The sequence below is a fragment of the Haematobia irritans genome, chromosome 4 (genome assembly GCF_050003625.1).
Source record: "Haematobia irritans isolate KBUSLIRL chromosome 4, ASM5000362v1, whole genome shotgun sequence".
NCBI classification, from domain to species: domain Eukaryota; kingdom Metazoa; phylum Arthropoda; class Insecta; order Diptera; family Muscidae; genus Haematobia; species Haematobia irritans.
In genome coordinates, this window is record NC_134400.1 from 32,224,485 (window position 1) to 32,237,384 (window position 12,900).

The 12,900-nt window shown below is 30.7% G+C and overlaps 1 protein-coding gene and 1 long non-coding RNA gene across 2 annotated transcripts; both read right to left on the minus strand.

The window, feature by feature from the left end:
• Window positions 1-482: 482 nt before the first annotated feature.
• Window positions 483-841, minus strand: LOC142233103 (uncharacterized). The gene is made up of 2 exons (XR_012721317.1): window positions 742-841; window positions 483-659 (listed from the first exon to the last, which is right to left on the minus strand). It is a non-coding gene; the product is annotated as an uncharacterized LOC142233103 (long non-coding RNA).
• A 5,607-nt stretch (window positions 842-6,448) lies between these two features.
• Window positions 6,449-7,155, minus strand: LOC142234356 (uncharacterized). The gene is made up of 2 exons (XM_075305481.1): window positions 6,930-7,155; window positions 6,449-6,867 (listed from the first exon to the last, which is right to left on the minus strand). Exons 1-2 carry the CDS (start codon window positions 7,120-7,122, stop codon window positions 6,509-6,511), a joined length of 552 nt encoding a protein of 183 aa, XP_075161596.1. The 5' UTR covers window positions 7,123-7,155; the 3' UTR covers window positions 6,449-6,508.
• Between the last annotated feature and the right edge of the window lie 5,745 nt (window positions 7,156-12,900).

Sequence of the window (12,900 nt, forward strand, 5' to 3'; positions counted from 1 at the left end):
AAGTTTACTATTTTTTATGAAAAATGAACTAACCCATAGTAAGAATGACCATGATTTGGCGCCAAAGATTTTTTTCATCTAGATAAGTTCATGATTTTCTTATAAATTAGTTCATGTATTACATCGTATTTTAGTTCATTATTACTATGCTGTGGGAAGAATATAGTTAAACTCATTCAAAATATTCCTGCTATCCGGAAAAATTAACAATTTTTTGGGAAACCTGTATTAAGAAATTGGTTTGAAATAAACTGTTTGTCGGTATAATTTACAAAAAAATAGAGAAATTGAGGAATCAAAGGTACAACAAGCCTGTATACAACTAAGACATTTTTCGTAAAAAACAAGTCAATTTTCTATAACCACCAGTATTTTATTTCAAAGAATTATTATTATATTACACAAAACTATGGCTTATGATATACAATAAAGGAAATATTTTTATTAGTACGTTGGACGCATTTACTTGTCGGTAGTTAGTAATTGCTTCTTCAAAAGAGTAATATTCTATGTTATTAGGACTAAACTAATTAATTTAAATTTGCATGTTTTCTATCCATATGAAAGATATATGTGGCATAAGTTGCTATATTCAATTGAATTGTCCAATTTCATCGATTTTGGCTAACTTTTGTTGGACGGATTTGGCTTATAAGCATCTGAAATTGCAAAGTTATACAAAATATAAGAAAAATATTATTAATTAATTAATTCTATCGTTCATATTGATCTTTAACTTACGGTTTTCAAGAGTATTTCCTAGAGCCAATAAGGATATCAGCTTAATTAGTATTAAACAGTAAGAATATTCAAAAAATTACCATTACGAGACCTGTCTACCTGCAAGTGAAAAAAATAATGTTTAATAAATTGAAATTTTGGTTTTATTAAAAACGGACAAAATACCGTTTATAGAAAAACTTACCACATTGAAAAATCCATCCAGTAGGTACATTATTGGAATCATATCCATGGACAAATGGGACGTTATTGAAATTAGTCTCAGAATATATTTGAAATAAAAAATATTATAAAATTAGACATAATATCCACTTGTCAGTATAGCATTTAGTATTTAAGGTGGATATTAAGTTCGAGTTTAGCGGCTAAAATTACAATTTCCATGATAAGTTTTCTTTAATAATCCATTATAAAAAATAATCTTTATAAAAAACTTAATTTGGGCTATTCTCCATCAAGTTATATTTAAATTTGTATCGAAGACGTATAATTTTATACTTTGCTTAGTGATTTATTTTTAATTTTAGCGGCTAAACTCGATCTTAGTACTCACCTGTAGGAATTGCTGTAACATAAAAAATATAGATTCAAAAAAATGGTTGCTTCTCAACCTGTGATCCAGATGTAGAATAAATATAAATCATCCTATTACCACTCATGTTGTATATTTTTTATGTAAATCAATTTAAAATCCGCACTAATTTTAAACTAACATATTAACAGAAATATACAGTTCCTTAATCTGTTATTTGTTTTTATCAATAAAAAGCGTTTTTGATTCCTCTAACATCACATCATTCACTTCTCAGTTTCTAAAATGTTTCGAAATAAATGTATTTTCATTAATAAACACCAATACCGCACGTACAATTTTGCAAAATTAAATCCACGTGTGCACTTCATAAACGCATCAACATAACTGAATGCAACAATAAAACTCAAAGACACAAATAGTCATAAGGGATACATACCTGCCGTAAAGAAAAACAACTCCACACACACACACACGATCCCTTTCTGATCTTGCTATTGCAAAAAAACAACTCTCACCACAAAAGATACCAACAAGGAACATTCCAATGTCTCTAGAATCAAAACAACCAACAACAGCATAAATGACGCAATAACAAACACAAACAATCATACGAGATATACACAAAATGTCTCTAAAAACTCCCTCGCATGATGTACTCACATTTTCCAGTAGCACGTTTATTGATTAGTTGGAATTCTATCTATAAGTTAAGGTAAAATATATACCAAATCTATGAGGAATCTATAAAAATTATATACACCTGTCAAGGATTATATTAACTAATTTTTATTCTACTTTAACTAAAATTTTCAATGTGAGTAAAAACACTCCAACATATAATAAAAAGGGAAATAATCTGTAGGTAGTTATCGTACGAATCGGTAATGTCGTTAAGTTAATTTTTACTACAAAATTTTTTTTCCATACAAAATTTTTTCTTAGTAAATTGTCCACATTTCGTAGTAAGATTTTTATATTGCCCATGTATTTTTATAATAGAAACAACGATGCATTAACTACTGTGTTGGAAATTTATTTAAGGAAAAATACTTCCCATTTCGTAGTTAGTGAACTAAAAAACATTTACTGAATTTTCATAAGTTTTGCTTTAGCTAAGTTAATTTTCGTTGTGGTTACGAAAAATGAACTATATTACAGTAAATTTGTTGAACTATGTGGAAGTCAAAATGGTCCTTAATTTTACAAGACACTTTTTTTTCTGTGTATTTACTGAAATATTTAAATATATGCAAAACATACAATGCTCGCGGCTATAGAATTACCATTCAAATCGTTTGTGGGGATTATTAAGGTTGGATGATACAACCGAAACATTAAGGTGCCGATAACCAATTTTATTGGCTGTCATAGCCAACTCCATATACATTAGGTTTAGGTTTAGGTTAGGTGGCAGCCCGATGTATCAGGCTCACATAGACTATTCAGTCCATTTTGATACCACATTGGTGAACTTCTTTCTTATCACTGATTGCTGCCCGATTCCATGTTAAGCTCAATGATAAGGGACCTCCTTTTTATAGCCGAGTCCGAACGGCGTTCCACATTGCAGTGAAACCACTTAGAGAAGCTTTACATACATTAAAAGTTCCAAATCCCGTCATTCGATTAAGTCGACCGAATTTGTCGGATGACACAACTGCCAACAGATAGTTGCTGCAACTGCCAAAATGAGGTTGGAAATAAATTCGGTTATCACAACCAATCTGTATTCTCTGTGTATCAAATGCAATCTAAGTGCAATTCTACACTTCTTGTCCTCGAAATCGGTACCAAAATCATTAGTGCGAAGACAAATTTGGCACAGGACAAGTCTTTTAAAACAAGGATTATGAATCTCCACCATAGGATTATGACCTTCCACCATTGGCTTGCGGCTATACGAAATTTGTCATTCATTTTGTAACATATCGAAATATTGGTCTCAGACTCCATTAAATATATAAATTCTGGGTAATGGTGAAATTCTGAGCCAAGTTAGCGGTGTCCGTCAGTCTGTTGAAATCACTCTAACTTCTGAACGGAATAAACTTGCTGGAAACTTGCTAGAAATGAGTTATTGCTGATATTGAAAACAAGTATATACGGCCGTAAGTTCGGCCAGGCCGAAGCTTATATACCCTCCACCATGTCATCCACAATCGAATTACTTGGGTTGCGGTAACAATTGCCGATGGCAAGATATCTTAAAACTTCCTAACACCGTAATATGGACTATGTGGTATATATTAAACTAAAAAAGGCTGATTAAATACGTATAGAAATAAAATTTTGACAACATTTTCTATGGAAGTAAAATTTGAAAAAAATTTTCTATAGAAATAAAATTTGGAAAAAACTTTCTATAGAAATAAAATTTTGTTTTGTTTGTTATTGTTGGCTTCTCTTCAATCGTTATTGTTGTTGTTTTGTTTTTTGATCTCAGCTTAAAGCCATGCATTGACATGCATTGTTGGTTAAGCTACACTTGTAGTTTAGTCAATGCATGGTTTTAAGCTGAGATCAAAAAACAAAACAACAGAAATAAAATTTTGACAAAATTTTTTATAAAACTAAAATTTTGACAAATTTTTCTATAGAAATAAAATTTTGACAAAATTTTTTATAGAAATAAAATTTTGACAAATTTTTCTATAGAAATAAAATTTTGACAAAATTTTATATAAAAATAAAATTTTGACAAAATTTTCTATAGAAATGACATTTTGACAATGTTTTCTATAAAAATAAAATTTTGGTAGATTAGTTTTGGCTCGAGTGGCAACCATGATTATGAACAGATATGGACCAATTTTTGTGTGATTGGGGATCGGCTATATATAACTATAGACCGATACGGACCAATTTGGCACGGTTATTAGCGGCCTTATACTAACACCACGTACCAAATTTCAACCTCCTCTAAGAGGCTCCGGAGGTCACCGATATGGACCGATATGGACCAATTTTGGCATGGTTGTTAGAGACAATATACTAACACCACGTACCAAATTTCAATCGGATCGGATGACTTTTGCTCCTCTAAGAGGCTCCGGAGTTCAAATCTGGGGATCGGTTTATATGGGGGCTATACATAATTATGGGCCGATGTGGACCAATTTTTGCATGGTCATTAAAAAACATATACTAACACCATGTACCAATTTTCAGCCGGATCGGATGAAAATTGGTTATCTTAAGGGCTCCGCAAGCCAAATCGGGGGATCGGATTATATGGGGGCTATATGTAATTATGGACCGATATGGACCAATTTTTGCAAGGTTGTTAGATATCATATACTAACACCATCTACCAAATTTCAGCCGGATCGGATGAAATTTGCTTCTCTTAGAGCAATCGCAAGCCAAATTTGGGGGTCCGTTTATATGGGGGCTACACGTAAAAGTGGACCGATATAGACCAATTTTGGCATGGTTGTTAGAGACCATATACTAACACCATGTACCAAATTTCAGCCGTATCGGATGAAACTTGTTTCTCTTAGAGCAATCGAAAGCCAAATTTGGGTGTCCGTTTATATGGGGGCTATACGTAAAAGTGGACCGATATGGCCCATTTGCAATACCATCCGACCGACATCAATAGCAACTACTTGTGCCAAGTTTCAAGTCGATAGCTTGTTTCGTTCGGAAGTTAGCGTGATTTCAACAGACGGACGGACGGACGGGAGGACGGACGGACGGACATGCTCAGATCGACTCAGAATTTCACCACGACCCAGAATGTAGATACTTTATGGGGTCTTAGAGCAATATTTTGATGTGTTACAAACGGAATGACAAAGTTAATATACCCCCATCCTATGGTGGAGGGTATAAAAATATTGTCGTGAGGTCAAAGATTTCATGTCTTTAAAATAGGAATGCATATTTTGTTTAGCATAGAAGACGCATTTCTTGTTTTTTTTCCTTGTCCAAAAGTCGATAAACATTTCAATGAAGTCGTATTGTCCGTATAATTGAGTGATTTCACTTAAAAATGGGTATCATAATATGAAAGAAAAATTTGTGGGCTAAGGTCAACTTGACTTTAATAATTCAAAAAAAAAAAAAAATCTTCAATTTTAATTAAATTATCTTTAAATTTGTTGTCTTTTTGTAACTTGACTACAAAGCAAAAAATCGTTCAAATATAGGACATGTTTTTCAACACTTTATTTTAAAGACGTCTCTTAATTGAAACATAGCATAATTTCTACTGGAAGTCGAGTCTTAATTTGGAAAATAAAGTTGTTGTTAACTCATTTTTAAAGGACTTTGATAGCATATGAAGAAAAAAAGCTGAAAAAGCGAAAAATTAAAATTCACTTCCTAGAAGCAAGTACACAAAACCCAAATTTAAAAGAGAATTGTGTCTTAAAAGTATCCTTACTTGTATTCTCCGCTTCTTTGGCTCGGAATCACTACCAACATTTTTAAAGTAAAGACAAAATCTTTGAAACCGGGCATGCTTTTTTTTCAGTGTAAGAATTAAGTAGCTTAAATAGGTATTAAATCTGCCTGTTTATACCCTCCACCATAGGATGGGGGGTATATTAACTTTGTCATTCCGTTTGTAACACATCGAAATATTGCTCTAAAACCCCAAAAGTGGTGAAGTTTTGAGTCGATCTAAGCATGTCCGTCCTTCCGTCCGTCTGTTGAAATCACGCTAACTTCCGAACGAAACAAGCTATCGACTTGTAAAAGTGAACCGATATGACCCATTGGCAATGCCATTCGACCTACATCAATAACAACTACTTGTGCCAAGTTTCAAGTCGATAGCTTGTTTCATTCGAAAGTTAGCGTGATTTTAGCAGACGGACGGACATGCTTATATATATACTTTATGGGGTCTTAGAGCAATATTTCGATGTGTTACGAACGGAATGACAAAATTAATATACCCCCGTCCTATGGTGGAGGGTATATAAATATTGGTGATATTTTTTTCTGTTTTATGATGTATTTGTAATATTGATTAGCAAACCTGACTCAAGATTGTCAGTACATGTAACTGAGGTTCCATAACTGACTTCAATTTGTAAGACAACCTTAGGAAGTTATCTTATATAGTTAGCTTAACTTGCGAAATTTGATTGTGATCTGTCCAAACTTTCGGCCGTGTATATTTTATTCCATTAAAATTCTACCAATTAAAAGATCTTAATATAACAATTCATAAAAGAGTCAATCGTGGAATTTATTTAGTTAAGGGTACAGGGTACAGATTTAATGATGATGAACTTTACTGAAACTTGTAGCTTCACCATGATGTTCAAAAGCATGATGATTACTAGCATGGTGCACTTGAGGATGCTCTACATGATAGGAATAATGCTTATCCGAATCACTATGATCCAAATGATGTTCGTTATGTTGAGAGTGGTAAACACCATGATGAGCGTTGTGGTCCTCATGGTGATGAGAATGATGATCACCATGGTGGGCATCAGAATGAGAGTGATGATGAACCTCGGGATGTTGGGCATGGCCAATATTCTTTACTTCAGCATGAAAACCCGAGTGGTCATCAGCATGATATTCCACCACGCGAATGGTACCATCAGCCTCTTTAAAGAAATATCCTCCTGCAACATCAAATCGATTAAATTAAAATGTATTTTAAAATAGGGCTCTTACGTTAGCTTACCTTTAACTTTATCACCATCACGATGTTCCCATTGATCCTTAATATCGCCAGTTTTTAAATCCTTTACACCATATTTAAATTCATATTTTGGATGGGCATGATAATCATGGTGATCATCATGATGATCATGGTGACCATGGGCCATGACCGAAAGGCAAAGAGCAGCTAGGATAATGACAGTAAGGACCTTCATTTTTTGTCACTGTTTTACAATAAATTGTGAGGTGTTGTCGTTGCGATTGAATCGTACGATTTGTTCCTATATTCAATTACGTATCTAATATTTATACTTCAATGGATTTAAATCAAATCAAGAGCAAAAATGAAAATAACCTTTTGCGTTTAGTTAGTTATTCGAGCGACCTTGACCATGCACTTTTCGTATATTTTAGACTTTTCATTACTTCGCAATGTTTAGCATGGCTTTAAATATACAAACGTTTAAAAGTGCTTTTAACAAATCATGGACATATCGTAAACCTCGTAGCTATTATCCCCATTTGCATAATTCCAAACATTGAATTGCCAACAAACTAAGGAAAAACAAAAATACCATTCGAAAAGATTGCTACTTGTTAGTTTATAAATTTTGTGGCTAATTGTTTGCTAAATATTGTAGTGTCAAGTTTATAGTTCAATTAAACTGGTTAGGATGTTATTTTTTATTTGGCCATATGTACTGTTTCTTTAAACTCTTGCATCAAACATAAAATATATGCACAAAAAATCAAAAAAAAAAAAAAATAAGACAAATTTTTCACAAAGTGTAAATTCGTGTTGCCAAGTATGCCAAATTTTGAAATTGGTTGAAATTTAAATATAGCTCCCATATATATAAATTGACTTTTGACAAAATTTTACTTCTGAAGAAAATGTTGTCAAAACTTTATTTCTATAAAAAATTTTGCCAAAATTTTATATCAATAGAAAATTTTTTCAAATTTTTATACCTATAGAAAATTGTGTCAACATTTTATTTCTATAGAAAATTTTGTCAACATTTTATTGCTATAGAAAATTTTCTCAAAATTTTATTTCTATAGAAAATTTTGTCAAAATTTAAATCTATAGCTAATTTGTTCAAAATTTTGTTTATATAGAAAATTTTGTCAACATTTTATTTCTATAGAAAATTTTGTCAACATTTTATTGCTATAGAAAATTTTCTCAAAATTTTATTTCTATAGCTAATTTGTTCAAACTTTTGTTTATATAGAAAATTTTGTCAACATTTTATTTCTATAGAAAATTGTTTCAAAATGAGTTTTTTTGATAAAAAATTTTCTCAACGTTTTTTTTCTCAAAAATTTTTTATCTATACAAAATTTAATTTCTATAGAAAATTTTGTCAAAATTTTATTTCATTAGAAAATTTTATCAAAATTTCATTTCTATCGAAAATTTTATCAAAATTTCATTTCTATCGAAAATTTTATGAAAATGTTATCTCTATAGAAAATTTTGTCAAAATTTTATTTCTAAAGAAAATTTTGTCAAAATTTTATTTCTATAGAAAATTTTATGAAAATGTTATCTCTATAGAAAATGTTGTCAAAATTTTGTATCTATAGACAATTTTGTTAAAATTTTATTTCTATAGAAACTTTTATCAAAACTTTATCTCTATAGAAAATTTTGTCAAAATGTTATCTCTATAGAAAATTTTGTCAAAATGTTATCTCGATAGAAAATTTTGTCAAAATTTTATTTCTATAGAAAATTTTGTCAAAATTTTAATTCATTAGAAAATTTTGTCAAAATTTTAATTCATTAGAAAATTTTGTCAAAATTTTAATTCATTAGAAAATTTTGTCATAATTTTATTTATATAGACAATTTTATCAACGTTTTTTTACACAATTTTGTCAAAATTTTATTTCTATAGAATATTTTGTAAACATGTTTTTTTTTTATTAAAAATGTTCTCAAAATTTTATTTCTATGGAAAATTTTGCAAAAATTTTATTTCTATGGAAAATTTTGCCAAAATTACTATGACAAATTTTGCCCAAATTTTATTTCTATAAAAAATTTAGTCAAAATTATATTTCTATAGAACATTTTGCCAAAATTTGTTTCTATTAAAAATTTCGCCACAATTTTTTTCTGTAGAAAATTTCGTTAAAAATTTTATTTTTATAGAAAATTTTGTCCAAATTTTATTTCTATAGAAACCTTTGTCAACATTTTATATCTATAGAAAATTTTATCAAAATTTCATTTTTATCGAAACTTTTGTCAAAACTTTATTACGCCAGAGAATTTTGTCAAAATTTTATCTCTATAGAAAATTTTGTCAAAATTTTATCTCTATAGAAAATTTTGTCAAAATTTCATCTCTATAGAAAATTTTGTTAAAATTTTATCTCTATAGAAAATTTTGTCAAAATTTTATCTCCATTGAAAATTTTGCAAAATTTTATTTCTTTAAATAATTGTGTCAAAATTTTATTTCTATAGAAAATTTTGTCAAAATTTTATTCCTTTAGAATATTTTTTCACAGTTTGTTTCTATTAAAAATTTCGCAACAATTTTTATACCCTTCACCACTACTGTGGTACAGGGTATAATAAGTTTGTGCATTTGTATGTAACGCCAAGAAGGAAAAGTCTGAGACCCATCGTTTAGTATACCGATCGTCTTAGAATTAAATTCTGAGTCGATTTAGCGATGTCCGTCTGTCTGTCTGTCTGTCTGTCTGTCTGTCCGTCTGTCTGTCTGTCTGTTGATGTATTTTTGTGTGCAAAGTACAGCTCGCAGTTTTAGTCCGATTGTCCTAAAATTTGGTATAGGGTCCTGTTTCGGCTCAAAGACGATCCCTATTGATTTTGGAAAAAATCGGTTCAGATTTAGATATAGCTGCCATATATATTTTTCACCGATCTGGTCATAATTGGCGTGTATATCAACCGATCTTCCTCAAATTCCGTACATCCGAATATTTTATGAGTCTCGCAAAACTTGCAAAATATCAGCCAAATCGGTTCAGATTTAGATATAGCTCCCATATATAGCTTTCGCCCGATTTACACTCACATGACCACAGAGGCCAATTTTTTGCTCCGATTTAGTTGAAATTTTGCACAGAGAGTAGAATTAGCATTGTAGCTATGCGTGCCAAATTTGGTTGAAATCGGTTCAGATTTAGATATAGCTCCCATATATAGCTTTCGCCCGATTTACACTCATATGACCACAGAGGCCAATTTTTTGCCCTGATTTAGTTGAAATTTTGCACAGGGAGTAGAATTAGCATTGTAGCTATGCGTGCCAAATTTGGTTGAAATCGGTTCAGATTTAGATATAGCTCCCATATATATGTTTTTCTGATTTCGACAAAAATGGTCAAAATACCAACATTTTCCTTGTAAAATCGCCACCGCTTAGTCGAAAAGTTGTAAAAATGACTCTAATTTTCCTAAACTTCTAATGCATATATATCGAGCGATAAATCATAAATAAACTTTTGCGAAGTTTTCTTAAAATTGCTCCAGATTTAAATGTTTCCCATATTTTTTTACTAACATTGTGTTCCACCCTAGTGCATTAGCCGACTTAAATTTTGAGTCTATAGATTTTGTAGAAGTCTATCAAATTCTGTCCAGATCGAGTGATATTTAAATGTATGTATTTGGGACAAACCTTTATATATAGCCCCAACACATTTGACGGATGTGATATGGTATCGAAAATTTAAATCTACAAAGTGGTGCAGGGTATAATATAGTCGGCCCCGCCCGACTTTAGACTTTCCTTACTGGTTTTTTTATTAAAAATGTTCTCAAAATTTTATTTCTATGGAAAATTTTGCCAAAATTTTATTTCTATGGAAAATTTTGCCAAAATTACTATGACAAGTTTTGCCCAAATTTTATTTCTATAAAAAATTTAGTCAAAATTATATTTCTATAGAACATTTTGCCAAAATTTGTTTCTATTAAAAATTTCGCCACAATTTTTTTCTGTAGAAAATTTCGTTAAAAATTTTATTTTTATAGAAAATTTTGTCCAAATTTTATTTCTATAGAAACCTTTGTCAACATTTTATATCTATAGAAAATTTTATCAAAATTTCATTTTTATCGAAACTTTTGTCAAAACTTTATTTCTACAGAAAATTTTGTCAAAATTTTATCTCTATAGAAAATTTTGTCAAAATTGTATCTCTATAGAAAATTTTGTCAAAATTTTATCTCTATAGAAAATTTTGTCAAAATTTTATCTCTATAGAAAATTTTGCCAAAATTTTATTTCTTTAAATAATTGTGCCAAATTTTATTTCTATAGAAAATTTTGTCAAAATTTTATTCCTTTAGAATATTTTTTCACAGTTTGTTTCTATTAAAAATTTCGCAACAATTTTTTTCTATAGAAAATTTTGTCAAAATTTTATTTCTTTAGAAAATTTTATCAACATTTTATTTTTATAGAAAATTTTGTCAAAATTTTATTTCTATAGAATATTTTATCAACATGTTTTTATACCCTAAACCACATAGTGCTCAGGGTATAATAAGTTTGATCGGCCAAAAACTGTGCCTACCAGAAATATTGATTTTAGACCCCATAAAATATATACCGATCGACTCAGAATCACCTTCTGAGTCGATCTAGCGCTTGGTGTCCGTCCGTCCGTCCATGTATTTGTTGTTCACAGGATTCCGGTCGCAATTATTAACCGATTATGATGAAATTTGGTACAGGGAGTTTTTTGAGCACAAGAACGAACGCCATTGAATTTGGAAGAAATCGGATCAAATTTAGGTATAGCTCCCATATATATGTATCGCACGATTTCGGCAAATGGGGTCACGCTGTGTTTTTTTTCAAACGGATCGTCGCCAAATTTGGCAAAAGGTTATCTTTTTCATCGCCCTTCATGTCTGCAAAATTTCATCCCAATCGGTTCAGATTTAGATATAGCTCTCATATATATGTATCGCCCGATTTTCCCAGATTTAGCTATAGCTCCCATATATATGTACCGCCCGATTTTTCTAAATTTGGCCATAAAACCCTTATTTATCAACCGATCTTACTCAAAGTTTGCTAAATGTAATCTTCTATAGCACTAACTATATGTGCGAAATATCATCGAAATCGGTTCAGATTTAGATATAGCTCTCATATATATGTATAGCCCGATTTTCCCAAATTTGACCATAGAACCCTTATTTACTAACCGATCTTGCTCAAAGTTGGCTAGATCCAGTCCACTATATTACTAACGCTATGGGCAAAATTTCATCGAATTCGGTTGAGATGTAGATATAGCTCCCATGTATGTATCGCCCGATTTTGAAAAATTTGCCCCTAATAACCTTATTTTTGACCGTAGAGGCCTCATTTCTTAACTGATCTTTCTCAAATTTTGCACAAGGTAACCTTTTGTGGTATTAATTAAACCAGCAAAATATTATGCAAATTGGTTCAGATTATATAATTATATAATATACTATAATTTTCTCGAAGAGGAGCGGAGCGATTTTTTTTTCTCGAAGCGGAGCGTTTTTCTTTTCTCCGGAGCGGAAGCGGAGCGGAGCGAAAAAAATGGACCGCTCCGGATCCCTGAGGTAAACCGAACATATTCCCTGGCAACATTGACTATGAGCTATAGTCAGATTGACACAAAGCATCCATAGACATGTACCCTTAATTTTCTTAAAGATTCAACTGCGGTTTATCTCCCAGACCTATATGTTACCCAAAAATGCTTATGATTACTAATTCTGTAATGGTGGTTTAGCGTATGATATAGTCGGCCCCGCCCGACTTTCTACTTTACTTACTTGTGTTTTATTGAAAACGTTTTCAAAATTTTCTTTCTATAGAAAATTTTGTCAAAATTTTATTTCTATAGAAAATTCTATCAACATTTTATTACTATAGAGAATTTTGTCAAAATTTTATTTCTATAGAAAATTTCGTCAAAATTTTATCTCTATAGAAAATTTTGTCAAAATTTTATCT